This window comes from Chlorella variabilis, assembly GCF_000147415.1.
Source record: "Chlorella variabilis unplaced genomic scaffold CHLNCscaffold_44, whole genome shotgun sequence".
Taxonomy (NCBI): Eukaryota; Viridiplantae; Chlorophyta; class Trebouxiophyceae; order Chlorellales; family Chlorellaceae; genus Chlorella; species Chlorella variabilis.
The window spans coordinates 39,316-65,850 of record NW_005435045.1 but is presented as its reverse complement, the minus strand read 5'-3'; the positions used below and the strand labels follow the sequence as shown (position 1 = coordinate 65,850).

The 26,535-nt window shown below is 68.6% G+C and overlaps 7 protein-coding genes across 7 annotated transcripts in view; 4 read left to right on the top strand and 3 right to left on the bottom strand.

The window, feature by feature from the left end:
- CHLNCDRAFT_55633 (hypothetical protein) overlaps positions 1 to 656 on the top strand; it is a gene marked incomplete at both ends in the record, with an annotated part of 22,064 nt that extends 21,408 nt beyond the window's left edge. Inside the window, one exon of the mRNA XM_005842751.1 lies at positions 614 to 656. Within this exon, the coding sequence (XP_005842813.1) occupies positions 614 to 656 (43 nt within the window). The remainder of the gene's footprint in view (positions 1 to 613) is intronic.
- Positions 657 to 2,251: 1,595 nt separating this feature from the next.
- Positions 2,252 to 4,900, bottom strand: CHLNCDRAFT_142620 (hypothetical protein; the record flags this gene model as incomplete). The annotated part of the gene is made up of 7 exons (XM_005842745.1): positions 2,252 to 2,545; positions 2,694 to 2,908; positions 3,154 to 3,272; positions 3,458 to 3,559; positions 3,764 to 3,893; positions 4,117 to 4,297; positions 4,472 to 4,900. The coding sequence occupies 7 exons, from the start codon at positions 4,898 to 4,900 to the stop codon at positions 2,252 to 2,254; spliced, it is 1,470 nt and encodes a 489-aa protein (XP_005842807.1).
- Positions 4,901 to 5,820: 920 nt separating this feature from the next.
- On the bottom strand, positions 5,821 to 8,828 carry CHLNCDRAFT_142619 (hypothetical protein; the record flags this gene model as incomplete). The annotated part of the gene is made up of 7 exons (XM_005842744.1): positions 5,821 to 7,032; positions 7,338 to 7,467; positions 7,750 to 7,841; positions 8,040 to 8,169; positions 8,317 to 8,384; positions 8,501 to 8,564; positions 8,797 to 8,828. The coding sequence occupies 7 exons, from the start codon at positions 8,826 to 8,828 to the stop codon at positions 5,821 to 5,823; spliced, it is 1,728 nt and encodes a 575-aa protein (XP_005842806.1).
- Positions 8,829 to 9,192: 364 nt separating this feature from the next.
- CHLNCDRAFT_142618 (hypothetical protein) lies at positions 9,193 to 9,722 on the top strand (the record flags this gene model as incomplete). Its single annotated transcript, XM_005842750.1, has 2 exons — positions 9,193 to 9,354; positions 9,501 to 9,722. The coding sequence occupies 2 exons, from the start codon at positions 9,193 to 9,195 to the stop codon at positions 9,720 to 9,722; spliced, it is 384 nt and encodes a 127-aa protein (XP_005842812.1).
- A 2,508-nt stretch (positions 9,723 to 12,230) lies between these two features.
- On the top strand, positions 12,231 to 14,503 carry CHLNCDRAFT_37728 (hypothetical protein; the record flags this gene model as incomplete). The annotated part of the gene is made up of 7 exons (XM_005842749.1): positions 12,231 to 12,410; positions 12,584 to 12,669; positions 12,789 to 12,856; positions 13,036 to 13,182; positions 13,360 to 13,464; positions 13,660 to 13,776; positions 13,955 to 14,503. The coding sequence occupies exons 1-7, from the start codon at positions 12,358 to 12,360 to the stop codon at positions 14,501 to 14,503; spliced, it is 1,125 nt and encodes a 374-aa protein (XP_005842811.1). The 5' UTR covers positions 12,231 to 12,357.
- Positions 14,504 to 14,737: 234 nt separating this feature from the next.
- Positions 14,738 to 15,471, bottom strand: CHLNCDRAFT_142616 (hypothetical protein; the record flags this gene model as incomplete). Its single annotated transcript, XM_005842743.1, has 3 exons — positions 14,738 to 14,824; positions 14,964 to 15,311; positions 15,424 to 15,471. 3 exons carry the CDS (start codon positions 15,469 to 15,471, stop codon positions 14,738 to 14,740), a joined length of 483 nt encoding a protein of 160 aa, XP_005842805.1.
- Positions 15,472 to 16,146: 675 nt separating this feature from the next.
- CHLNCDRAFT_28822 (hypothetical protein) lies at positions 16,147 to 19,828 on the top strand (the record flags this gene model as incomplete). Its single annotated transcript, XM_005842748.1, has 7 exons — positions 16,147 to 16,227; positions 16,328 to 16,356; positions 16,500 to 16,650; positions 16,774 to 16,890; positions 17,041 to 17,079; positions 17,265 to 17,489; positions 19,775 to 19,828. Coding segments are annotated over 7 exons (696 nt in total), but the record flags the coding sequence as incomplete, so codon positions are not given.
- Positions 19,829 to 26,535: the final 6,707 nt, after the last annotated feature.

Below are 26,535 nucleotides of genomic sequence, written 5' to 3'. Positions count from 1 at the left end.
GGCGGTAGCGCACGTGGCAACCCCCCGCGTTTCCTGGCCTCCCATCCACCGGACCCCGTCCTGCGCTTCACTTTGTTTAGGGAGGGGCTGCTCACTGCTCATTGCTCATTGCTCATCGCACACTGCTCAACGCTCATTGCCCTATATCCCACCCAGCCGCAGGACTCCACTGCCGCCCGCGCCCCGCCCCATCTGGCCGCTTGCGCGCCCCATCCCCCCTCGATGGGGCCCGCCCACACCGGGGCCTCCCCCCTCCCGCCCACTGCTTTCTCAACGGCCCCGAGCCGGGGCTGCCCTCATTGCATACATAGTGCGCCTTTCCCTGCTTTTCTAGTGACCTAGCGTTCCGCACTGCCGTTTGGCCAGCCCATGCTCCCGTACCGTTGCGTTTCTCCCCAATGCGCCATGCCACTTTGCCAGTCATACACACGTTTCGATGCGTGCCCTGTCAGCTGCTTGCGTTGCATGTCGCCTTGCTCCACCCCTGTTTTATTGCTTTCTCTGCTTTCGCCCGGTTCCCGTCCCGTTTCGGCGGGGAGTCTATGTTGCAAGCTAGTTCTTGCTTTACCAGACTTTAAGCCCACACAAGCAAGCATCAAGCCCCCCCGCCCAGCCCGTGCGACCGTGACGCCGAGATATTGCCTGCACTGTACTGAGCATGCAGTAGATGCCTGGGCCCAGTCCCGTCCCTCCCTGTTTCTTCTATCTCCTCCGCGATCATCCCCCCCAACAATGCCAAGTGCAACTAATGAATGATTTGTTCGTGATTCCTCCCCGCCCACTGCCGTGCCCTGCCCACTAATCGTGCCCTGCCCACTGAAATTGATGCATGGATGCATCCTCGGATCCGTCTGTTCTACATATCCTGTGTAACTAGAGCTAGTATTTATCCGAGAGGAAAGGTGAACACCATCAAGAGTCTGAAGTCGGCATTGCAGGCAGCCTGGGCGGGCAGCGCCCGCTGGGCCGTCGCCGCCGCGGTGCCCCCGCTGAACATGCTGCGAGGGGTCCCTCGCCTACATCAACCTGCCAGCCAGAGCACAAGGTACTCGCCTATTTGGCACAACTGCTGTGAACAGTGTGTAAACCCTTGCTGTCAGTCGGAACAGATGTGGGCCGCCCCCTGCTGCCCGCTTCTTCGCCGTCCCTCGCTCCCACTTACTAATCGGCCCGCAGCACCTAAGGCGCGCCGCCCCAGCCCCAGGCTGGAGGCCGTTGGTGCAACGGCGCCCGGCGGTGGCGACGGTGGCGGGGCCCCGCAGCGGCGCCCCGACCGGAGCCCTCCGAGCTTGATACAGCCGGTGAGTCAGGCTCCTGCAGTGTGACCTGCTGGGCCTGCCTATGCTGCTGCATGCTGCGGCATTGAGTGCGCGCCGGCAGCGCTCGTCTCCCACTGGTGGCGGCAGCGCTCGTCCCCCACCGCCCACCACCCCTCCATCCGCCCCCTAAAATGCATGCCATGCAGGGCACGCTGTACCCATGGTGGCCATGGTTCCTTGCACCGCGCCCAGCGCCCAGCTGGCAGTAGGATGATGTGGAGGCGCAGGTTCGTCACAAAATTTACATCGAGCAGATCAGGCAAAGGAGGGAGGAGAGCCGGCGAGATGCTGAGCAGTTTCATAAAAACATGGCGGAAATCAAGCGGTTACTGGAGGAGCAACATCGCCACCGCCAAGCCGCGCCACGCGCACCCCGCCTGCCACCAGCCCTGCCCCGCCGCCCCCGCCCCCTAAGGGCCCCTGGCCACCCGCGCCCCAGGCGCCTGCTCAAGCGACCGCCCACGCTCGGGCTGCCGCAGCCGAGGCTTCTGCGGCTGCCGCCGTGGCCTGGGCCGCAGCAGCTGCGGGGCACGAGGCAGCCGCCGAAGCCGCCACCCAGCACGCTGCCGCCCAGCCGGCGGTGCAGCAGGCCGACGCTGCGGCAGAGTGGGCGCGCGCCGCGGCCGCCTGGCGCGAGGCGCACGACGCCCTGGACGTGGCGTTGCAGGCAGACCCGAAGTCAGAGGCGGTGCAGCAGGCAGCGGTGGAGGCGTCCCGTGGCTTCAAGCGCCAGCGCCGCGGCCTGCAGGGCTGATGCCGCAGCTTCAGATCGCACCCCCAAACTCCCCGCCTGGCACTTGACCGATGTTGCCTGCCTCGGTGCCGCGTCATGAGTGATGGTTCACTCAGAATAAGTTGAAAACGAGGATGGTTTGTGCATGTGTCCACATGTAAACCTAATGCACTAAACACAGCGGGCTTGCGGCAGCTGTCTAGTCTTTCTTTCCAATCGCCTCCAGCAGCGCCGCTTTGCCTGCTTTGGGATCAGCGATGTCAACAGTGTCTGTGCCGTCTTGCTGCATGCTGCCATTGGGCGGGCCCCCGCCGCCATGAGCCGGGGCGTTGCCGGACGCCGTGCCCGCGGAACCAAACTGCAGCTCTCGCCGCAGCGCTTGCTCCATGGCGAGAGTGTGCTGGGGGCGGGGTGGGGGGCTGCCCTGCCCCGCATGCAGTGCCTCCTCCTCTTCCGGATCTTCCAGATCGAAGTCCAGCTCCCGCTGCAGGGCCTGCCAGTGGGGACAGTACAGCAGCCAAGAGTGAGGCGTCGCGGCGGGCCCGAAAAGTGGGACCCGCAGCGGGAGGCGTGGGACAGGGCAGCACATCTCCAGCACAGGGCACAGCACACGACCTTGGGCGAGGCAACCGGTTGCTCACCTCCTGCTGCGCCTCCCACAGCGCGTGCCTCGTCTTCTCGTCGTCCTCGCCCGCCGCATTGACCCCGAAGAAGCCAGCCAGCACCACGGCGCCGCCCACCAGCGTCAGCACCGTGCTGCCCGCATGGCTCAGCCAGGCGGGGCTGCGCAGCACGGCATCCAGCACCACAGCCAGGGGCACCTGCAGCGCCAGGCCCGAGGTGGCGACGGTGGGGCCTGCAGGGGGGGAGCGCGGCAGCGTGGCGCCACGCACCAGGCATCAGGCTCCCAGCAAGGGCTTGCATCCCGCCATCCCACAACCACCCCAGCGCCGCCCCATCGCTTTGAGCATCAGCAGGTGGGTGGCCGTGCATGCCGATCTACCGTACCCCAGCTGCCAAGCCTATGCCGCCACCGCCCACCAGGATCTGTGTGTCCCAGCCCAGGCCCGCCAGGCGCCTGCCGCGGCGGTGTGCACCCACCCACGAGCAGGATGGCGCGGGCCCACAGATAGTCGGACAGCACATTGTCCAGCAGCCCCTTGGCCACCATCAGCCCCAGCACGCGCCAAGTCATCGTGCCCAGCCCCACGCCGGCCAGCCTACAGGCACGGCCAGGGCGCGGCGCCGGAAAGGCAGCGAGGAGTCGGCGCCGAAGAGGGCGGAAGCCGCAGGGCGGCAGCACCCCCACCGCGTCCCCGCCATCGGGGGCAGCCCGGGCCAGCGCCCGCCTATCCGCACAGAGCGGTCTGCGGCAGGACTGGCGCGGGGGCGGCGATGTGCTCACCAGAGGATGAGCAGCAGGGGCCCCACGGAGAGGAAGATGAGGAGGCCCATGAAGCCAAAGAACATCGTCATGGGAGTGTCATCGTCCTCACGCAGCAGCTTCCTGCGGGCACCAGGCGACAGCAGAGGCAAAGGGGACTCTGGGCAGCGCAGCGATGCGCGAGCAGCGCAGGCTGGCAGGGTCGGCCCACCCCTCAAGGCTCCCGTCGTGCTGGGCCCAGCGTTTTCAGCAGCCTCCAGGGAGTGTGCAGCCAGTGCAGTGGCGTGCAGGTAGGGCAAGCCCCTACTCTCTCCTTTCGCTTCACACCTGATGGAGACTGTGTATGCTCCGTAGACCACAGCAGACAGCAGGCACAGCATGTCGCCCGCCACGCTCTGCTCCGCTGCCGACTTGTCCTTGCTGTACTCGCCGTCGGCCAGCGTCACCATGGCGGTGCCTGGAGAGCAGTTGGAGGGGAGGGCAGGGCTGGAAAGTTCCACCTGGCAAATCCAGCCGGCCAGCCAGCAAGCAACCAAGGCAAGAGAGTGCCCGCTGTGCTGGGAGCTTGGAGGCTGGCAGGGTCGTGCCTCTCAGTGAGAAGCTCATCACCAGGGCTGCACGCCCTTGGGCAGGCGGGCCGGCTTGCAGGCACCAAGGCGCGCTCGCCGGAGGCCACGCACCGACAATGAGCAGCAGGATGAAGCCCAGCTTCCACAGCGTGAATGCCTCGGCCAGCAGGGCGATGGCAAAGAGGAAGGTGAAGAGGGCGGAGGTGGAGGAGAGGATGGTGTTGGATGTGACCGAGGTCTTAGACAGCGACACGTTGAATGTGAACTGCGCAACATACCACAGCGGGGCCACCTGCACACAGACAGGCGGCAGGAGAGAGGCACATAAGACAGGGAGGCGGCGCACGTCGGCAGCAGCAGCGGCAGCCTAAAGAACACAGCAGGGACTGGCAACCAGCCCCGGCCAAGCAGCATGTGTGACCGAGCCAGCCTCCAATTGCACGGCCCACGCGCCCGCCGCACTCACGACGAGAGCGGCGCGGAAGAGCTGCTTGAGGGGCATGGGCGGCGCGGCGGCCGCCGCCTTGCCGTTGTGGCTGTCCTCCTGCACCAGCGGCGTCGGCACGCCGTCGCCCTCCTCGTCGCTGCGCGGCGCCGCGGCCGACACCAGCGCCCGGCTCTCCTGCTGGTGCGCCTCCGCGGCGGCCGCCTGCCGCCGCCGCCTCCAGCGCAGGTTCAAGAAGTAGATGGGGACGTAGACGGCAAAGAGGCTGTTGGCCACCAGGGTCAGCACCGCCGGGTGCGCGCCGTGCTCCTCGATGCCTTGCACCACAAAGCTGGCAACCACCCAGATGACGGCCACAGCGAGGATGAAGCCCAGCCCCACCAGCTTCTTGCGGTCGCCCAGCGGCAGCACGCGCGCCCAAAACGACGGCTGCGGCTGCGGGCTCTCCATTGGCGGCTGCAGGCGAGTGGCGGGTGGCGACGGCGGGTTGGCTGCAGGGGCGGGAAGCCCAGCGCCGGGTCAGGCGGCCTGCTGCCCGATCTACTGAGGCGAGTGAGGTGCGGCTTGGGCCCCAGGCACGGGCGCTGGAGCGCGGCCGAGTTTTGAGCTGAGCGCCTCGAGCGGGAGGGGGTTCAGAGGCTTCAGAGGCAGCCCTGAGCGTGCAAGGAGCGTGAAGAACAGACGTAAGAACGGGAAACAGCGCTCGCCCAGGTGGTTACGCGGCGCCTTGCGTTTTTCCAACTCCAATCGTGTTTGCTGTGCAATCCGAGCATAGATCATTGCACATTGTCATGGACTTACACACCCGGCACTGCTTTCCGCCGGTGAGGGCGCCGCCGGCGGTGTGCTTGCCCGCCTCCCCCCTGGCCCTCCCCTAAGTCTGCAGGTCTGCCGCTCTCACCTGTAGTCCTAGCTGCTGATGGCATTTCGATAGCAGGGTCTGTGCTGCCTGCAGCTGGCCCACACCTGCAGGGCGGTGCGGCGGGAGGTGCTGGCGGCGTGGACACAGGTTAAAGCCTCCAAGCAAGTGCTGGCACTGGTTGTGGCCTCCGCAGACTATGAGCTACTGCTTCTCAATGCCCTGAACATGGGCTTGCATGGAAGCCGGAACAGCGGCTGCCTGAGCCTGCGGCACGAGCGTGGGCGGCTGCTGTGCGTGCACGGCCGGTGCCGCGGGCGCCGGCGGGCGCTGCATAGAGGCAGCAGCGGTCCTGGGGGCTTAGGTCTCAGTAATTACAGCGAAGAACAAGAACAAGTGCCAAGGGGGAAAGCTACAGGGAGGGAACAGCATGTACACACGGGGCGGCATGCGCAGCAAGAGGGCCGCAACCGGCACCGGACGCCGCCGGCTGCTCCGCCTGCGTCGCTGCTCAGCGGCGCTTGAGCATCTCAAACCGCTTGGTCAGCTCATCCAGCTCGTCCTGGTCGCTGGGCGGCGGCGGCGGCGGCGGCCCCGCACCCGGCACGCTGGGCAGCCCAGCGATGTCCAGGTCCGGGGCGGCGCCGGCGGCGGCACCGCCTGGGGCTGGGGCTGGCGGCGGCGGCGGCACAGAGGGCGGCGCAGAGGGCGGCGCAGAGGGCGGCGCGGAGGGCGGCCCGCCAGCCCTGACCTCGCCCTTGCTGGGCGGGCCGGGGGCGGCGTCATACGCGCGCTGCACCTCGCTGGGGGTGCGCGCCACGTAGCCGCCGCCCGGGCTGCCGCCGCCGGGGCTGCCGGGCCCCGTGCCGCCGCCGCCGCCGCCCCCTGGGCTGCCGGGCGCGGTGCTGCCGGCGGCGCCGCCGCCGCCCCGCGCCGCGTCGGCCTGGCTAGTGGCAAACTCCTCGGCACGCTGCGCCGCCTGCTGCGCCATCTGGCTGTACCGCTTGGCCGCCTCGGCGGCGGCGCTGGCGTCGGCATACGATCCCATGGGAGTGGCGGGCTTGGTGCCGCCTGGTGTGGGGGTGCTGGTGCCGCTGGACTGGGCTGTGCCTGCGGGCAGCATGAAGCCCGCGGCGGGCGGCGGCACCGGCACCGGCGCCGCCGCGGTGGCGGGCGGCGGGTACGCCTCGCTGCCGCCGCGCTGCGAGGCGTCGGGGCTGCCGGCCGGGCTGGCGCCGTGCAGGCGGGTCTGGCGCCAGGCGGCCGTGGCGCCCACGTGGCTCTGGAAAGCGCGGCCGTGCCTGTCAATGTCCTCAGGCTGAGGAGGGCTCCAGGCAGGGGTGGGGCCGCCGCTGGGCGTGGCAGTGGCGCCAGGCACGCCCTCGGCCCCTGGCCGCACCACCACGCTGCCTCCCGACAGCACGCGGCTGACGTGGGCGGCCGCGGCGGCACCGGCCGCGCCGCCCGCCGCCGCGCCCGCGCCCGGCGGCTGCCACCCCTGCTGCTGCTCCGCGGCCGGCGGCGCGCCCGCCGACGGCGGCGGCATCCAGCCGTGCGCCAGCGGCAGCCGCCCCTGCGGCACCCCCGCGCCGCCGGGCGCCAGCGGCTCTGCAACATAGGTGGGCGCCACCGCCAGCGGCTTGCCCGCGGCAGGCAGCATGTCCAGCGCCGCCGCATCCTTGTCAAACTCCACGCCGTGCTCCGCGGCAATGTCCTCCAGAAACTGCGCAGGGGCCGGGGAGGAGGGGAGGGGGCACGTGAGGAGGGCCGCGGGGGGCAGCGGGGCAGGAGCAGGGGTGGGCAGGGCAGGCCGCGGCGATGGTGCGACCCGCAGCAGCCGCTCAACCATCCCGCCGTCTGCTGCCTCCACATCGCCCTCGCTCTGCTCCTGCCTCCTTGACGTCCCCTTCACCACACCACGCACATCACCACGCACATCACCACACACGCACACATGCTTCACCACGAGCAAACACACACACACACAACACCACGAGCACACGCTCCAACGCGCGCCACCCCGCTCACCGCCAACTTCTCCTCGGGCATGGGCGCCGACACCGCCAGGCACGTGACCAGCGTGTCGTTCACCTGCCACTTGCGGCACGTCAGGTCAGACACCACCTCATCCGGGAACCCAGCTGCCTTGTACACCCCGCTGCAGCAGCCAGGGCAAGGGGGACAGGCGGCAGGCAAGCAGGCCAGGGGAGGCGGGGGTCAGGCGGCCCGCGCAGCGGCGACGGCAGAGCCCAGGCCTCTCAGCTGCGAGCCGGCCCCGCGGGCGGCGCGCGCTGCGGCCGCTCGCGGCAGCGGCGAGGCAGGCCACACGCGCTACGCAGGCCAGCCAGGCTGGCAAGCACCGTCACACAGACACAGGCAGACACCCATACACAAGACGGGCAGACAGACACATATACATACACATACACACCACACGCACTTGTACTTGGAGACCAGCATCTTGGCCACCACCGCCACCTCAGCCAGGTCGGTGGCCACACGCTCCCCCGCATAGATCAGGCTGCTGATGGCCTGCGGGCACGGGGGCGACAATAGGGGTGAGCAGCAGCGGGGAGGCTCACAGCAGGTCCAGCAGGCACGCTCCCGTCCCCTGCCCGCAGCGGCACCGTCCAGCGAGGCCCCTCCACAGCCCCTTGCAGCCGCCAGCCTGCTGCACCGGGCGCCCAGGCTGCGCCGCCGCTGCCGCCGCCGCTGCCGCCGCCGCCTCACCTCGATCATGTCTGGCGGGATGTCCCGTGTCTTGGCCAGCAGCTCAGCGCGCACCGCCAGCAGCTCCAGGTACAGCTCCAATATCTCGAATGCCTGCAGCATGCGATGCTCGCGCATCACCGCCTCCACCCTGCAGGGGAGGCAGGGAGAAGGGAGGGAGGGGAGGGGCGGCGTTGACGGGCAGCCGACAATATGCGGAGCCACAAAGTGCCACAGTGTGCTTGGACCGGCCCGCATGCCGCAGCACAGGATTGAGGAGCAGCTCCTGGCCGCTGACCTAATGCGCGCGTTGCCCTGCTTGTTCTGCTTCAGCAGCTCCGCCACCTCCTTGCGCAGCCCCTTCATCTGCAACAGGTGATTTCACAACAGGCAGGCAGGGCACCAAGCTTCACCACTCTGGCCAGCACAACCCCGCGCAGGCATGCATTGTTTTGCGGCGGCACAGTGCCACAGGCACGCACCGCCACCAGCTTTTTGTTGCGCAGCAGCTTGATGCGGCCCACGCCCAGCCTGCAATGCGTCTTGCTGCAGCAGGTGTGGCAGTCGAGCGGCTCTCAACAAGGTGCCCGCCCTTGGCGGCAGGGTGGGCCCGCCCGCCGCTGCCAAGGCAGCTCCCTCTTCTGGTCACTCGGCGCTGCCATGCATCCGCTGGCGCAGGCGCATGCCGGTGCTGTGGAGCGCCACACAGGCGCAGAAGGAAACGGGCCAGGCCGGGCGCGGTAGCCTGACCCGCTGCAAGGCAGCGCAGTGCCCGCACCATTTGCTCGGGTTCAGACCAAACAGCTGCATGATGTCTCTGGGGCCCGTCAGGCAGCCGGTTCTCTCTCCTCCACCGAGCCGAACACCGAGAGTTGTCGGGTGAGCCTTTCCTGCTGTCGGCAGGTGTGTACGCCGGACCACAGCACGATGGAGGCCCGCAGACAGGCCCAATCGTCAGCCCTGAGGGCGGTGCCACGGCGACGCGCCAGGAAGCCACCGGGAATGGTTAACAGCCCTTTGGTCGGCCAATTTCACATCGGGAATTGTGGGCATTGTGATGATGACCGCAGTGAACTGATTCAGCGCGCTGACAGCCTGCAGGACACCTGCGGGCCTTCTGCTCGCGGGGCCTTGGGACGCAGCAGGACTGAGAGATTTCAGATGCGCTGGGTGCATGGGTAAGAAGCCCAAGCAGCAGCAGAAGCAGCACCCAGCACCGGCGACGGCGAGCGTCGCCGCCGCCACCGCCGCCCCGCCTGCTGGACTCCCGACCTTCATCACTCCAACGGGCCCTGCCTCGTGCCGAATTGGTGTGCATGCCAAGCCCGGCAGCAAGGTGGGTTCCCCGCCAGTTGTGGTGTGCAGGTTGCAGGATAAGCACAGGGCAGTCTGGCGCCTTGTTGTTGCACCTGCACCAGTGCGGGCTGCAAGGCATCGCTACACCTGCATTTTGAGTGTCTGTTGCACGCATCTGCTTCCCAGGTGTGTAGCGTAACGCTAGGGCCCGATGCGCTGGAGGTGGCGGTGGATGCGAAGCCTGTGGACGGGGAGGCGAATGCCGCACTCATCGAGTTTGTCGCTGAGGTGCTAGGCCTCAAGCGGCGGGACGTGACGCTGGCCAGCGGCACCACATCCAGGCACAAGGTGCTGGCGGTCGCGGGGATCGACGCCCACGCGGCGCTGCAGCGGCTGCGCCAGGCCTAGCTCGCGACTGTACTGTTACACTGAACAGCGCTGCACGTCGCCTGTATGTTTTCTGCAGAATTGTTACTTGAATGAACTGATGAACTGGTAGATTGCGTTTTCACACATATTTGTCCTTTGTCTTCACCATTTTGTTTTGCAATTATGTTGTGGAGTCGTTCCCGCTACTCACCGCTTGCGCCACGCTGGCGGCTGACGTGGCCCGACACGGACATGCATGCATGAGAGCGCAGCTCCAGATGCATTCTTTTCGTCTGCCCAGGGCGGCCAAACACGCCGCACGCTGCAAGCAGGTGCATGCTTGCAAAGCAAGGGCATCGGAGGCTGTCGGCACACAAAGGCGCCCGGGGCCGACCAGTTTTGCGGCCGCGGCATGTCGGAGGGCGTGAGGGAGTGCACTGTTACGACATGCCTGGAGCTGGAGCGTGACGACCTGGGCCTGTACGCAATTGGCACAACCTGCGTGCTGCACACGCGAGTGTTTGAGGACATAGGACTTGTATGGTGCGTTAGGTGCTGGCGGAAGGGCCGGTGCCGGGCAGGGTATGCACCAGCGTCTGTGGGCGGGCACTTCCGCTTGGCGGGCGGGGGCTGCTGCTGTCTTTTGCTCTGAAGCCCACCTGCTGCACTTTCACACAGCTGAACTTGGGCCTCCGGCATGGCGGCTGTGCAGGGGCCACAAGCGGCGGCGTGGCGGCGAGAAGAGCCGTGGCACCGCGGCGCAGCACCTGGGCGGGTGGCTAGATGATGAGGAGGATGAGTTTGAGGTGGATGAAGCGGAGTTGGCAGCGCTGCAAGCGCTGGGGCTCCCCGCCGGATTTGGAACTAGCAAGGTGGGTGGGTTGGGCGAGCAGGGCAGCATCCCAGCAGCGTGCTGCATTCATGATGCCCACAGCAGCGTCTGTACCATGGCTTAGGCCCCAAGCAACCCTTTGGTCAAGCTGTTTAGCAGGCTTTGTGGAGCGCCAAAGCGCTGCTGGCTGCTGCTATGTGCAGACCAGGCGGCCCCACGAGTTTGACGGCGATTTTGGTGGCGCCATTGCCGCGCCAGCAGCCGCCACGTCAGCAACTGCGGAAGCAGATGACGCGGTGACTGCGGTGGCCGCCCACACCCAAGGCCAGGGAGCCGCAGCCGCCCAGCCCTGGACCCCCATCGTCACCGCCGCCGCGGTCGCCGGGAACGACGGAAGCTGCAGCAGCAGCCCGCCGCTGGCCGACGGCGGTGCAGTCACCGGCGGGCCGCCTGGCGATGTCGCCATGGTGTCACTGGAGCGGCTGGCGTGGCAGGCGGCGGCGGCGGGGCAGGGCCGGGTGGAGCCCGCCAGCCCCTGGCAGCAGGCCTGGGATGCGGGCACCGGCCACTTCTATTACTACCATGAGGCGGCTCAGCTGACACAGGTGCGGCCTTCTGCTCCCCCTTCCGGCTACATGTTGAATGATGGATGCATGGGTGTTGTGTGTGGGATGGGTGGCTGTCGCCGTGCCTGTGGTGTGGGTGCTGGCCTTCACAGGGACGCCCCTGGCTGCCCACGCGTGTGTGCAGTGGGAGCCGCCGGCCGAGGGCTTCTGCCCCGCGCCGTTTGAGTGGTCGGCGTCGGCGGCAGCAGCCGCAGCGGCGGCAGCCATGGCAGCACACCACCACCACCACCACCACCACCAGCAAATGCATCACCACCACGCCCATGACGGCCACCACCACCGCGGCCACCACCACCAGCTGCACGAGCAGGCAGCGGCACAGCAGCAGCAGCAGGGCTGGGTGTCTGCTGCAGACCTGGAGCAGCACTTGGTCCACCAGGCCGCCTCACAGAAGCAGCTGGCTCAGGAGCAGCAGGAGCACGTGCTGAAAGCGGTGGTGAGTGTGGCAGACCTGGAAGCCCAGCTGCTGGCAGCGGCAGGCGGTGGCGCAGCCGCCTCAGGGACGGCAGTGGCGGCAGCAGATGCCAGCGCTGATGCGAGCGAGGCAGCGGAGCTTGAGGGAGCACCTCCCAAGACCGGCGTGCAACCAGCGGTGGATGGCGAGGCGGCGCCGCCGCCGCCGCCATCAGTGCCAGCACCGGAGCAGCAGCAGGAGGGGCAGCCATCCTACGGGGCAGCAGGGATGGAGCTGGAGCAGCAGCAGCAGCAGGTCTCGCAGCAGGCGAATGGCACCAGCAGCGCTGGCGGGGCCCACGTGCTGCGGGGCGTGGAGCCGCCACAGCGATCCCACATCCGCTTTGAGAGTGACAGCGAGGAGGAGCCCCGTGCAGAGGAGGAGCAGGGGCAGGGGCAGCAGCAGCAGCAGCAGCAGGGGCAGGAGCAGCCAGGTGTGGGTGCATGCTCCGGCCCTGCAGCGGGTGCCGCAGAGGCGCAGGTGGAGCAGCTTGCGGCAGACATGCGGCACATGATGGCTGTGAGCCCTGCTGCCGCCGGTGGCTTGGAGGCTGCTGAGGTGGAGGCAGGGGCAGGTGAGGGAGATGAGGAGCACCTGGATAGGCAGAGGGGTGCAGCGGGCGATGCCGAGGAGCAGCTCGATCAGCAGCACAAGAAGAAGAGCCGGAAGAAGAAGAAGAAGGGGCAGCAGGACAAGGCGCCGCAGCAGGCGGGGGAGGGCAGCGGCGGCGGCGGGCGGCGGCCGGTGCACCTGCCTGCCGCCATGGACTGGAAGCTAGAGAAGTACTGGCTTCAGCGGTACAGCCTGTTCTCCAGGTGGGGGCATGGCTGGCTTGCTGGGACGGGCAGGCGTCAGCCGGCGGCCATGCTGCCCCGGCTGCCGGCCCACGTGCGTGCGTGCAGTGCCCCATGCGCGCGACCCGCAGCCACCGGTGTTCTCCAGAGAGCATCCACGCCTGCGCCCGCTTCCCCTGCATTGCTGCCCCCAGGTTTGACGAGGGCATTCAAGTGGACGACCAGGGCTGGTACTCTGTCACGCCAGAGGTCATCGCCGCGCACCACGCACGGCGCGCAGGCAAGCTGCGCTCATTGCAGCCGCCTGGCGCGCCAAGCCGAATGCCGATCAGTGGTATGAGGTACCTACCTACCTGCCTGCCTGCCTGCCTACCTGCCTGTGCGCCTGCCTGGCTGCAGTTGAGGCGCTGGGGCCTGACTGCGTGGCGTGCGACCCATTTGCCGGCGCCGGCGGCAATGTGATCCAGGTTTGAAGGGTGGGGGAGGCTGGTTGGTGGATGCTGTGCCTGCCGGGCCCGCCTGCTCTGCACCTGTTACCACCTCTCCCATGCCCACCCCAAATCCCTCCCCTTCCCTTGCCCACTATGAGTGTGAGTTATGAACTCCACTCCCTCCCTGCGCCGCCCCACCCCGCCCCGCCCCGCAGTTTGCGCTGCACTGCGCGCGTGTGGTGGCCGTCGAGATTGACGAGGGGCGCATGGGCATGCTGCGCAACAACGCGGGGGTGTATGGCGTGGCGGGCAACACCACCTTCATCCGGGGAGACTTCTTCCAGGAGGTGCAGGGCATCAAGGTGGGGCAGGTGGAGTGGTGGCGGTGTGGGTGGTGTTGGTGTTGGTGTTGGTGTGGGTGTGGGTGTGGGTGTGGGTGGGGTTGGCTGCCAGGAGTTGGGAGGGCATCCGCGCTGGTGCGCTCCCGCGGCAGCCCTGCTGCGTGCTGAGCCAGCTCCTCCCCTGTCCCGCCCGCGCAGGCGGACGTCGTCTTCTACTCCCCGCCCTGGGGCGGCCCCGAGTATGCCCAGCAGCCTGTGTACGATGTGGCGCTGATGGGCGGCCAGGGCTTTGGCCTGAAAAAGGTGGGGTGGGTGGTCAGCAAGTGATGCTCATTGGCAGGGTAGCATGGCTCGCCAGCGCTCCATGGGAGGGGCGTTGAGTCGCCTGTGGTGCAGCCCACACTCGTGCCCTGACCCCACTCTGTAACCAGCCACTGCCCATCACTCGCCTCCTTGCCTGCTCCTGACCCCCTCCTCTCCGCCTGCCTGCGCATGCAGCTGCTGGACCTTGCGTTTGGGCCCATGGGTGCCAGTGCCGCCATTGCCTTCCTGCCCCGCAACTGCGACCTCAAGCAGCTGGCTGCCACGCTGCCAGAGGGGCACTCCTACTGCGAGGTGCGCTGGGTGCGGCGTGTGGGTGGGGTGGGGTGGGAGTGCGGGGTCGGGGGTGGGACCATTGGGGGTAAGGAGGCACGCTGCAGCTGGCATAAAGCACGGTGCGGTACTGCTGCAGCCTCTCGGCAGGCGAGCCAGGCGCCTGCCGACGTGCCGGCGGCTGCCTGGTGACGTGCAGGTGGAGCGCGAGATGGTGAACAATGTGTGCAAGGGGCTGACCATCTACTATGGCGAACTGGCCCGCAGCCCCACACAGCTGCGCCAGCAGGAGCAGCAGCAGAGCCATGGGCAGGAGGAGGTGGAGGTGGCAGCGATGGTGGTGGCGGAGAATGGTGTGGTGGCGGCGGGAGCTGCCAGGCCTGAAGCAGAGCAAGGGGCGGAGCAACAGGAGCATGAGGTGCAGCAGGGGCATGGCGCAGAGCTGGCTGGGCAGCAGGCGGCGGGGGCTGAGGCGGCCAGTCGGCCCACTGCCGAGCTGCAGGAGGAGCAGCAACAGCTGCAGGAGGCGGTGGCACAGGTGGTGCAACAGCAGGGCCAGCAACCCGCTGCAATAGAGCCTGCCCCACCGCAGGCGGAGCAGCAGCCATTGCAAGCGGCCGCAGCCAAGCCACTGCATCCTGCCGCGGCAGAGCAGCAGCCAGCAGCAGCAGCAGAGCACGAAACGGAACCAGCCACAGAAGCTGCTGCGGAACAGAAGAAGCGGCCAGGAGGATGTCGACAGCAATAAGCTCGCCCACACTTCTGCTGACCGCCAATTAGTTGAAAATCCCGACCTTGCTGATGAATTGCATGCGCACAGTGTTTGGCAGGGATCAGGGTGTTCTCTGAAAGCATTGTAGAAAATTGCAGCAAAAAGCCTGGATCCAAGCACGGTGGTACAGGTACTGATACATGTGTGCAAGCAGAGGCAAAAGGTGGCGACCAGTGCAGGCGGAGAGCATGCCAGCAGCCTGCCAGGTGATCAATTGCCATGTGGCACGACATACACATTCCCTCTGTCCACCAGCATGTCGCTGGGCCCCGCCACCTTTGCCCGACAGCTGCAATTCTGCAGCGCACGAGCATGAGAGGGCGAGACAAAAGTGCGGCTCAGGCAGCTGCTGGATGTCTGCAGAGTGCATCATCCAGGGAGCAGGCCTAAACCACCACACAGGCCAAACCACCACACACCACCCCAAATGCCCCACCTGCAGCACTGCCGCCTTTTGCTGCCTGACCGCGGGCCTCTCGCTGCTGCCGCTGGGTTGGCCCTGCTGCCCCTGCCGCTGCTTTTGTTCCCGCTCTCGCTGCTGCCTGCTCAATGGCTCCTCCAAAAAGGTCTGTGCACAGTCGCCGTGGCTGTCCCGAAGCATTGATTGCTGGAACCAATCCAGGCCCTGGATGCCGCCCTGCCCCTCTGCCACCTCTGTGAGCACGGGCGGCGTGAGCGGCGGCTGCCGCGACTGCGCTGCTGCTGCCGCCCTCCCCGCTCGCTGCTGCTTCTGACCGCTGCTGCGTCCGTCGTGCGCCTCACGGGAAGCAGGGACCGGCTCCTCCTGCAGGCGCCAGGCCATCCACAGCGGGAGCTGAGCTCGAGCAGGCCCACTAAGGGCTCCCACGCATTGCCAAGCCGTCCGCACAGTCACGTACAGCCTGCAGGCAGCGCACCTCGCCGCCCAGCCCCAGCCATTTCTTCACGCTTGCAAACACAGTCATGCTGGTTGCACAGTCTGATAGAATGTGACCGCTCAGACGATCAACGTCGCAATGGAGGCGAAGCCGCCATCACTAGGAGAGTCTTCATCGGCAAGGCGGTGGCGGCGGCTGAGCTGGCCGCCGCTGGATGCCGCCACCCTGCAGATGCCTGGGCCAAACTGACTTCTCTATGAGCATTTTAAGGCGCTTGTCGATTCGTCTGTCGGCTGTACAGGCGGCAATGGTTCGTACACGGGCTGCCGCGCATGCCGAGGCTGCCCTCCTGGGTGGAGAGCAGGCACCGGAGGCCAGGGCCGTCACAAAGGCAGCCGCTGGCGGCACCGAAGCTGCCAGCAACGCTGGCGCAGCGCCGCAGGCGGTCCAAGGCAGGGGCAAGAGCAGGGGAAGACAAGGGACTGGCAAGAAGGAGGTGACAGCGCGGGAACCGGCATCAGAGCCTGAGGAGGAGGCCAGCACTGACACTGAGCCAGCACCAGCAGGCACCAAGCGCCGCCGCAAGGAGGTTGTGGTGCCGGAGCCGCCGATGCTCTGCTTCTGTGCTCCCGGCCCGCCGCAGCAGCCAGCCATCCGCGTGGGCACCTCGGGCTACAGGCAGGTTGAAGCGCCTCGCTTTGCTGCATCGGGTGCCCCCCCACCTCTCGCCTATTTGCCTGCCCTCTCCCTTGCTGTTGCAGTTACAAGCACTGGCGTGCCGGCTTCTATGCGGGGCTGCCGCAGAGTCTGGAGTTTGAGCGCTACGCCAAGCAGTTTGACATGGTGCGCTGCGCTGGTCCCGGCATCCAGCTTGGCGGCATGGACCAGTTGCTGCGCATCTTTCGTGGTGCCCTCACCTAAACACAATCTGCTCTCCGCTCAGGTAGAGCTCAACGCCACGTTCTACGGCTGGTTTGACGAGGGGGTGTATGACAGCTGGCGCGACAGGTGCAGCGCCGGTCTTCGGCTGCTTCTGCCAGTGGCTGCTCCCCCTCTGCCTCCCGCTGTCGAGCAGGCGCAGCCCTCCCTGCTCAACGCCAGCCCTGCCCACCCAGCCTGCATACCTCCGGCCTGCTTTTCCGCTGCCGCAGGGCCGCGGCGGTGCGGCCCAGCTTCCAATACGCCGTCAAGGCGCCACAGCTATACACCCACCGCAAGCGCCTCATCACCGACAAAGTGTTCACCGACAGCTGGGCATGCTTCTGGGTGGGTTGAAGCAACACCTGGGAGCTTTGCAGGCTGCGGGTTCAGGCGCAGCCACAGCGAGCGCTGTGCCTGCCATCTCACCCCTGCTTTTCCGCCGGTACCTGCGCTCAGGCACGCTGCCAGCGGCTGCGCCCACACCTGGGCCCCATCCTCTTCCAGCTGCCCGCCACCTTCAAGACCACCAGCGGCAAGGGCGACAAGGCAACCAGCAACATCGACCGGCTGCGGCGCCTGGGCGAGGTGCGCCAGCAGTCCCGCCAGCAGCTGGCTTTCATGTACCATCACCAGAACAACACATCATGCCTGGGAATTGCCCTGCCCAGGCCCATGTCCGACCGCGCCGCATGCATGCTGCAGGTGCTTCCGGCTGGAGAGAAGTTTGTGTTTGAGTTCCGGGACGCCAGCTGGTACTGCGAGGAGGTGTACGAGGTGTTGAGGGAGCACGACTGCTGCCTGGCCATCACCCACTGCACAGGTTGATGGGCTGAGCACGCCGTGGACCATGGTGCATGTGGCCACAAGTAGCGCCTGCCTGCCCGTATGGCTGCCATGCCGACACAGCTTGTTTGCCTGCCGCCCCCTGCATGCACACAGATGCCCCCGGCGGCCGCAAGCTGGGCAAGGGCGGCTGGATCGGCAGCCTGGAGGCGGGGCCCAACCCACCTCCTGAGCGTTACCCGCTGCACTGCTGCACCTGGGGCATGTATGTGCGCTTCCATGGGTCGCAGGGGCAGTACGCCGGCTGCCACGGCGCCCGGGAGATGGAGCGCTGGGCCGGCTGGGCCAAGCGCTGGGCGGCGCAGGGGCGCAGCACGTGGCTGGCCTTCAACAACGACAGCGTGCCGCGCGGCCAGCAGCTGCCGGCAGCCATCTCCGATTGCCAGGACCTGTCGGCGGCGCTGCGCCGCTGCGGGGCCTGGCCCGCCTCATGAGGTGCGCAGCCATTGGTGGGGGGGGTCTTCGGGGGTTTGAGCGTGCGTCCGTTACAGCAGCGTGCAGTGTAAGAGCGTCAGCCAGTGGTTTGTGCAGCAGGTGCCAGGTGGCGCAGCGGCTGTGCCTGCCTGGCTCCCCGTCACTGGATGGAAAGTCGGCGTCAGCGTCAAAGTCAGAAGGCCTGCTTCAGCTCCCGCAGCACCCCCAGCAGCGCTGCGTCGCTGCCGTCCAGCACAGCATCCAGCTGCGGGCTGCCGTACACCCTGCGCGTGGTGGTGGGGGGGAGGCGGCGGTGCGCGCTGGGGCCACACGGTGGTGCCGGCCCCGCCCATGCGCCAAGAGCGATGCTGAAGCCCCGCCCTCGCCACCCGCCAACCACCACACAAGCGCGCTCACTTGTGCATGTTTTTGAAGGCGAAGGGGTTGGAGAGGGGCCAGGCGGAGACGGGGGACTCGCGCATGTGCTTCAGCAGCGCCTGGCGGTGCCCCTTCCTCAGGTAATTGCCCGAGGTGAAGATCTGCAGGAGGAGGTGGAGCAGGTGGAGTGCAGGTGGCGCCAGGTGGCACCAGCAGCACGGCTGTGTTATGCGGCTCGAATGCAAGGCCGCCACCTGCGCAGGCGGCAGCAGGGGAGCTGGCCAGCCGCAGGGGTTCCACGCAAGGGCCACCCGCCCCCATCTCACTGGCTGGTAGCAGCAGTCGGTGTCTGGAAGGTTGAGGCAGCCGCGCCGCTCTTTGGTGAGCTGCGGGGAGGGGCGGCGAGGGCGGCTCATTGGCAGGGACATCGCCGAACACACGCCGGCAGCGGCAGCAGCAGGCCCCAGGTGCCGGAGGAGAGCGGGGGGGGTCCGGTGCTGCGCATTCCCCACACCCCCACACCCCCATTTCACACATGTAACAGACACGCAGCCCCACACTTTCCCTCCCGCACACGCAGCCCCACACCCTCCCACAGACACGTAGCCCCACGCCCTCCCACCCGCACACAGCCTCTCACCCAAGCCATGGGGTCGGAGCTGGACCCCGCACGCCACCAGCACGACAGCACCGCCCACAGCTGCTGCGGCCGGTACCGCGCGCCCTCCTCGCCCTGCGGTACCGACACAGCGCAGCACGCGCAGCCGGCGTCCACAGCAGGGGTCAGCCCGGTGCGCACGAGCGCCAGCCAAGCCACATGCATGCGCCGGCAGAAGTGCACAAGAACGCTGCCGCTGGCGCGCAGCCCGCCACCCAGAGCCACCCGGCGGCACCACCCCGCTCCTCACGTTTGCCAGCTGGGCGTTGAAGGGCGCAAAGTCCACCTGCCCCACCCAGTGCCGCACAGAGGCGTACAGCAGCAGCACGTCGTGAAGGCCCGCGTGCCCCGCCCCCGCCGCGCGCAGCTGCGTCGCCAGGCGCCGCAGCGCGGCCCGCGCCTCCTCCAGCGTCGTCACCACTGCAAGGAGGGGGGTCACAGGGTAGGTTGTGAAAATAGGCCAAGCCTCAGGCAGCAACCGGATCAGCGCCAGGGCCTGTTGCCGCAAGTGGCGCAAGTGTGTGCAGGTGTGCAGGCTGCACAGCACAGGGAGCCCACATGCCCTCTCACCCGTGTCATCCACCATGCTGTCCAGCTGCTCCGCCAGGCTGTCAAACTCCTGCTCCCCCTCTCCCTCCACCTCCCCCTCCTTCTCCCGCCGCTCCTCAGCCACGCCGCCGCGCCCGCCGCAGTCTGCCGCGCCCGCCGCAGTGGCTCGGGGCAGCTGCGCCGCGGCCTGCACAGCGCCGCCCCCGCCGCTCGCACCCTCCGCAGCATCTGCGTGCAGAGCCGCCGCGGGCGCCGCCGCCGCCGAAGTGCCCGCCGCCGCGTTGCCTCTGGCCTGCCCCTCGTGCGGCGCACCCTCTACACCCTGCTGCTCTGCTGTTCCGGCCGCCTCGCTGCCCATCACCGCAGCCGCAAGCAGCGCGGCGCTGGAAGAGGTGCGGCTCGAGGTGGCGGCAGGCGGCAGCGGCGCCAGCATGGCCGTGGTGCGCTGCCTGCGGTCTGCGGGCGTGGCGCGGCCGCGCTGCGCCTGCCTGCGCACCGGAGGCTCCAGCGTCTCTGGCTCCAGAGCATCCTCCAGCCAGGCAGGCGGCGCTGCAGGCGGCCACGGCTCCGGCCCAGATTTCGCTCAGGGAGGACGCAAGCGACACCGGGAGGCGGGCGGGCACGCAGCGGGGCCAGGCCGGTCGCCAGGCGCTGTTTCAGCGGCCGGTGCTGGGCGGCGGGTGCAAGCCCACCTGTGTTGCGCGGCTTGCGGTTGCGCACCAGGCCATCGGCCTGCTGGCGCTCGGTGTAGGCCGCCAGGCTGGCCACCGCCCTGCGTGCAGGCACAGGGGTGGACCGCCGCCGGTCACAGCGCCGCTTGCTCGCCTCCACGGCATGCCAGCAGCTCCAGCAAACCATGAGGCGGCCTTCCAGGCATGCCCATCAACCGGTGAGGCCCAGCAGGAGCAGGGCAGGGGAGGCGCGGGCGGGCATGCGGCAAAGGCAGCGCCGAGGAAGTATGCGCAGCTGGCAGGCCTCCAGGCGGGCCTCCTTGCGTCGCCACAGCAGTGCGTCACCTGCGAGCCACAGAGGCGTCCCCCGTCCACAGAAACTCCACAGCCTCCTGCTCCGACAGCAGCTGCAGCGGCGCCACGCGCTGCCCGCTCCCCTCCTGCAGCAGGCCGCAGCGGCGGCGGCGGAGGCGGGGCAATGCTGGGGCCAGAGGGCCAGGAGGCCGGCGTGGGGCGAGGGGGTGGGGCCCGGGCAGGCATGGTCAGCCCATGCAACAGCCCGGCACCCGCACTGCAGCCGGAGGAAGTGTGCCTGCCCCACGCATGCGCTTGCTTCCCAAACGTGCCTGGTGCCTCAGGATGAGCTTGGCCTTGTCCAGCGCAAACGCCAGCGCCTGCAGCCGGCCCTTGCGCTGCTGCTCCACATCCGCCTCAATGTCCGCCACGCCGGCCCCCTCCTGCTCCTCCTCCTCATCATCGTCGCTGTCCCTCATGCCTGCAAAGCCCAGCGGGCACAGCGCATCACAGCGCGCATATCATGGCTTGAGCAAGCAGCGGGTGTGTTTTGGTCGCATTTCCGAACTCCCCTGAGCTTTGCTTGCGTTCCCAAACTCCCCACCGCTGCTGACACAATCCGGCCCTGCTGCCCTGCCACCATCGCTGCACAGGCTGCTGCTGCGGGGATGGCGCCACCCACCCGCCGCCGCTCGGCGCCCCGCCTCCTGCTGCTGCTTCAGCAAGCTGGTCAGCTCCCGAGCCTCCCGCTCAATGTACTCCAGGACGAAGGCCGCCCAGCGGCGCAGCCAGGCAGGCAGCGGCACGCCGCCCTTGCCGGGGATCCCTGCAGCAGGACGAAGGGAGGCAGAGGGTGTGGTGGGGTCAGCTCAGCGCAGGGGTGGCGTACTGGCTTCACGGGCAGACAGGGAGTGTGGTGGGGTCAGCTCAGCGCAGGGGTGCGGCTGGCTGGCCCGCCACATGGCCCAAACACAGGGTCTGATTGCCCGCAAGGGCTGGCTGCCCGCCAGCGCCAGAGCATGCCAGAGCATGCGGCACAGCGTGCATGCTGCCCGTCCCCCTCACCGTCTGTCAGGATCCAGCTCTTGAAGCCGTGCCGCCTCAGGCACGCCTCCTCCTCCTCACTCGGCTCCGGCTGCGCCGCGGCCCGCAGCAGCAGCTGGCAGCGCTCCAGGAAGGTGTGGTGGGCCGACAGGTACTGCGCCAGGGTGGCGCCAGGCGGGACAGCGGGCGCCAGCAGGGCCAAGTCGGGGTGCTTACTGCGCATGTGCTCCCGCGCCCTGCCCACCTACCCAGCGATCCACCCACCCCAGAAAACACCGCCTCCTTGCCTTGCCCACCTCGCCCACCCACCCGCCCAGCAGCCAGCAGCCCCCCACCTGGTGCAGCGGGTCGCTGGAATCGGCCTTGAGGCAGAACATGAAGGAGCCGCGGCAGGCGGCGCAGCCGCACAGGCACACCGCGTTCTGGAACTCGCGCTCGCTCTCTGCGGCAGCCGGGGGCGCGGCGACGAGGTGGCAGGTAAGGTGGCAGGTGAGGTGGCAGGTGAGCGGTGGCGCCTCCCACACTTGCTGCCATCATGCCAGGGTGGGTGGAGTGGTGAGGGGTTGCAGGTGATATTGAAATGCAGTAACTGCAGGAACCCCAGTGCAGCCGCCTCCAAAGCCGAAGACGGTCAGGGCTTGCGGGCTGCCAGCCACATGCCGCACTCCTCCCCACCCACCCGTCTGCAGCGCCCAATCCAGGGTCAGCTCCTGCCCCGCCGCCACGGGCTGGGTGGTCCACACGCCTGCAGGCAGGGCCAGGCCAGGGAGGCGTCAGGGTGAGGTGAGGAGCGGCTTTAGGGTTCTTGCCTGAAGACGGCCAGGGATGCAACCAGGCTGGGATGGCCTGCAGCAGCCCCGCCCTGCCGCATCACCATCACCCAGCCCAGGCGCCGCGCTAGGCGCAGCCCAAGGCCTGGCCCCAGCAAGCGCTTACCCAGCCGCACACGCGCCTACCCAGCCACCCAAGCGCATACCCACCCAGCCACTGAAGCGCCTACCCACCCAGCCAGACACCCACACCCACCAATGGTGATGCGCCCTCCCGCCACCATGGGCACCGTCTTGCAGTTGGGCTCGCAGCTGTGGCACAACCTGCTGGTGAAGTTGCCCTTGTCGGCGGCCTGCGGCGCACGCCACGAAGGGGAGGCAGGCAGCGCCAGGAGTCAGGAGCCAGCGGCGGTTGGCACACGGGCCGCTGGCAAATCCCCCCACGCCGCAGCTTCGCGGGTGGCGGCGCAGGGGCAGGGAGCCGCCTGCAGAGTGAAACAGCCCTGCAGGTACAGCATCCCTCCTGCCTCACATTCACAAACATCACGTCAAAGCCGTGCACATCCGCCGCCGGGCGCTCCATGGCGATGTTGAAAAACTCGTCTGAGGCCCCCAGGCGCAGCAGGTTGCGCTTGCTGGAGGCCACCGCGCCTCGCCCGGCTGCAGGCGGCGGCGCCGGGCAGGGGGCGGCAGGCATGGGTGACGCGGCGCGCGCTGGTGCCGGGACGCAAGCCGGGCAGGCAGCCGAGCAGGCAGGCAGGTGGGCAGGCAACGCGGGCATTGGCAGCGCGGCGGCGCGGCGGGCGCAGGCGCCGCTTACCGGCGCGGGAGTCCCGCTCAAACCACCGCCAGGCCGAGTAGAGCTCTCCCAGGTACTCCGCCACAAAGGCGCCAGCTGGCAGGCCGCCCGCGCGCAGCAGCACCACGCCCTCTCCCTGCGCCAGGCATGGACAGCGCAGGCGGGAGGAGGAGGGGGCGCGCCAGCCGTCACGGCACGGTCGGCGGCGAAGGTGCAGCAGCGGCCGACGCGTGCGGCGGATGCGCAGGCCAGGCGGTACCGTTGCACCCCGGAAGCTAGCCGACTCTTGCACCACTGCAGCCTGCCAGCCCTCCCACGCGTGCGCCCCGCGGGCCGCCCATGCAGCGAGCCACCACGCGACCCAAACAAAACAAACAAACCGCCAATGTACCCCTTGAGGGCACCCAGTCGTGTACTGCAGGCGGTACCAGCCCACCTTGGGGTGCACCCTGAACCACTCGCGGTCCTCGGCAGCGCAGGGCAGGCAGCCATTGTGGAACGCCTCTGCAGGCAGGCAGACCAGGCAGGCAGGCGGCAGGTGGGTGCGCGGGCCAGGCAAGAAGGCAGGCAGGCAGGCAGGCAGCCAGGTGATAGGGCCATGGTCGGGTTATGGGCCGGCAGGGGAGCCGTAGCTAGGCGCAAGTCGACACAGAGTCTCGGCCGGCAGCTTGGCCAGGGCGAGCCGCCGCACCTATGCCCTGCACAGCCCCCAGCAGCGCGGCGGCCGCGGCGGCCATGGCCTGGCCGCCCTCGCAGGTGGAGGTGGCCAGCTGCTTCAAGGCAGGCATGATGTCCCTGGCGCACGCGGCGGGGGAGGGTGGTGTGGTGGTGGTGGGGTGGGGGGGAGGGAGATGGCACAGGTTCAGTAACGCGTGTGCGACAACACACGGCCGGCAGGACTGATTCCGGCAAACTGAGTGAGCGCATGGCGCGCACACACGCCCGCCCCGGCATCAGCATGCAACACCGCGCACTGCCCCCTCCCTCACACCCACCAGCCGCCTGCGCCGCGGCGGTTGAGGGCGGGCAGCAGGTGGTTGTCTATGAAGCGGGTGCGCGCCTCGTCCAGCTGATCGGTGTTGGGCGCCCCCAGCTCGCTGCACCGCGCCAGCACCTCCCAGATGTTCCTGCCCATGGGGCGGGGCAGAATGGAGGGGCAGGCAGGCCAGGCAGCCGTCAGCGCCGACACTGGGCCTGGGCTGCGGCACATCGCTGCTGCCAGGCTGGATGGGCAGGCAAGCAGGCAACTCTGCAGCCGCTGTGGATGCGAGTCTGGTTGGTAGGGCAGGCAGGAAGGCAGGCAGGCAGGCGTTGCTGGCGGCGCTCCCAGGCTGCGCCTCACTTGCGGGTGAATCTGTCGATGCCCCACACCGGCCGCACATCCACCTCCCCCGACGCCAGCCCCTGGGGCACCTCGCCCAGCACAAGCAGCTCGTCGCTGCCGTCGCCCACCGCGCCTGCACGCGCGGGCGGGCAGGGCGGCGCCGCCGTCGGCTAAGGCTGCACAGCTCTAAGCCTGCACAGCGCGCCGCGCAAGCTGCACACACGCAGGCCACTCGCTGCGCGCGGCAGCCAGGGCAGGCACCACTGACACCACTGACCTTCCGGCCCCGGCTCCAGGCTGCTGGCCAGCTTGGCTGGCAGCGCCGCCACATCCACCTCCTCCCCACAGTCCTCTGCCACCACAAAGCCGGCAACCTCCTCCAGCGCAGTCTCCTCAAAGGGCTGCCGCCGCCACAGGCCCTGCAGCAGACGCGGCGCGGCTGCCATCGGCGGCGCTGTTGCCTAGCTTGGCTGCTCTGCCTGCTGTGCCTGCTGTGCCTGCTCGCTCATCACTGGCATCACTGGCAAAACAGCCGGGCAGGAATCCCACAGGTGGCGCACCACACCGCCGCCAACCCACCGGCATGTAAGGCTCTTCATTGTTCTTGAGGTGCCTCGCTATCTGCCTGCACACGGCACCAGCCACGCACGCAGCAGGCTTGCCAGGGAAGGGCAGAGTGCTGGAGGTGCGCTGCACGGATGTTCCAAAAACAGCATGCACAGGCGCCGGGCAGGGCAAGGGCAAGCGGGCGTCAATGTTAAGTGGCGGGCGGCGCCCTCACTTGATGTCTGGGTCGATCACTAGCTGCTCCAGCGGGGAAGCGGCGCGCCTGCATGCAGCAGCACACATGCGTGCCGGGTGGGCAGGGGCGTCGCAGCGCAACTGAAGCAGCGCAAGCCCCATGGCTGGCGTGCGTAGCACGCGCATGCGGCGCCTGAAAGCTGATGCATGCATGGCTGAGGATGGTGGCGCCAAGCCAGCGCCGTGCCGCGCAGCGCACCCACCCGTTGGCGGCCTTCATGCGCTTGGCTGGCGCCGCCCCCTGGGCCGCCTTCTCAGCTGACGCAAACGGGCGTCCCCGCCGCTTCTTCCCCTTGCCGACGCCCTCGCCCGCCGAGCCCGGCTGCGCCGCGGCCGCGGCCACTGCCGCCGCCGCCGACTGCGCCGCCGCCACCTGCCACTCTTGCATCAGCTGCAGGCTGGGCGGGTTGCCCTGCTCGGTCATGGCCTGCGCGGCGGCCATGTACTGCTGCTGTGCCGCCACAAAGTGCTGCTGGAACAGCTGCAGCTGCTGCTGCTGCTCCAGGGACGCTGGCGCCGACGCCGCCGCAGCCGACGCGGCTGCAGCCTTGTCTGCCTTGCCCACCCTGCGGTGGGCCGCCGCCGCGGCCCCAGCCAGAGCCGCAGCCGCCACCTGCTCCTCCAGCCGCTCCTTCTGCTCCTCGTCTGCAGCCGCCGCCGCAGCAGCAGCTGCAGCCGCGCTGCTGTCCGCGCCACCGGGCGCCAGCTCATCATCCGGCTTCTCCACCGCACGCTTGCGCCGCACCACCTTCACCGCCTGCACGTTGACGGTGGCTGCGGCCAGCCAACAGGAGGCAGGCAGGGAGGAGAGTGGGATTGGCCGCAACGCCCGGCAGCGCGCCATCGCGAGCAGTCAGGCACCAGCCAAGCCACCCTAGGCACCCAGCCAAGCCGCCCTGCCGCCACCCGTGCACCACCTGGCCGCCGCTCACCCGACGTCACCACCTCCACCCCCCTCTCCGGCACCACCAGCGTCAGCGTGTAGCCCACGCCGCACTGCGCCTTGAGGAGCGCCAGCTCAGCCATCACCGCTTCCAGCCGCAGGTCGTACACCTGGCAGCGGGGGTGGGGCGGCGGGTGTGGTAGTGATAAAAAAGATGGCAACAAATGAGGGGAGCCAGTTGGCAGCCGAGGAAAGCAAGAAGCTCGGCAGGGTGCGTGCAATGAGCAGCACGGCGCAGCACGGCGCAGCAAGGGCCAGGCCCAGGCCCAAATGCTGGTTTACATTGCTGCCAAGGCTGCAGCCCCCCCACCTGCTGCCGCCGCTCCTCGCTCTCGATGAAGGTCGACTCCGCCAGCTTGGGCCGCCGCGCCCGCCGCTTGCCAGAGGTGCCCGCGGCGGGGGCGTCCTCGCCGACGTCGCCGGTGCCCAGCGCCGGCGCCGGCAGCAGAGCCAGCTCGCCGAGAGCCCAGGCATCTGTGGCGGCGGCAGGAGGAGGGGTGAGCTCCGCCGGAGCAGCCGGGGCTGCCGCCGCGGCGCCGGCGCCGCCCGCCGGCTGCGCCTTGGGCTGCCGCGGCTTCTTGGGCTGCTTCGGGGGGTGGATGCGGGGCCTGCCTCGCTTGGGCTGCACGCCCGCCGGCCGCAGGCCCGCGGCATACTGCTGCATGGCGGCGGCGGCCGCCGGTGGCGCTGCCGCAGCTGCCGGCGCTTGCTCCGCCTGCTGCGCCTGCTGCGCCTGCTGCGG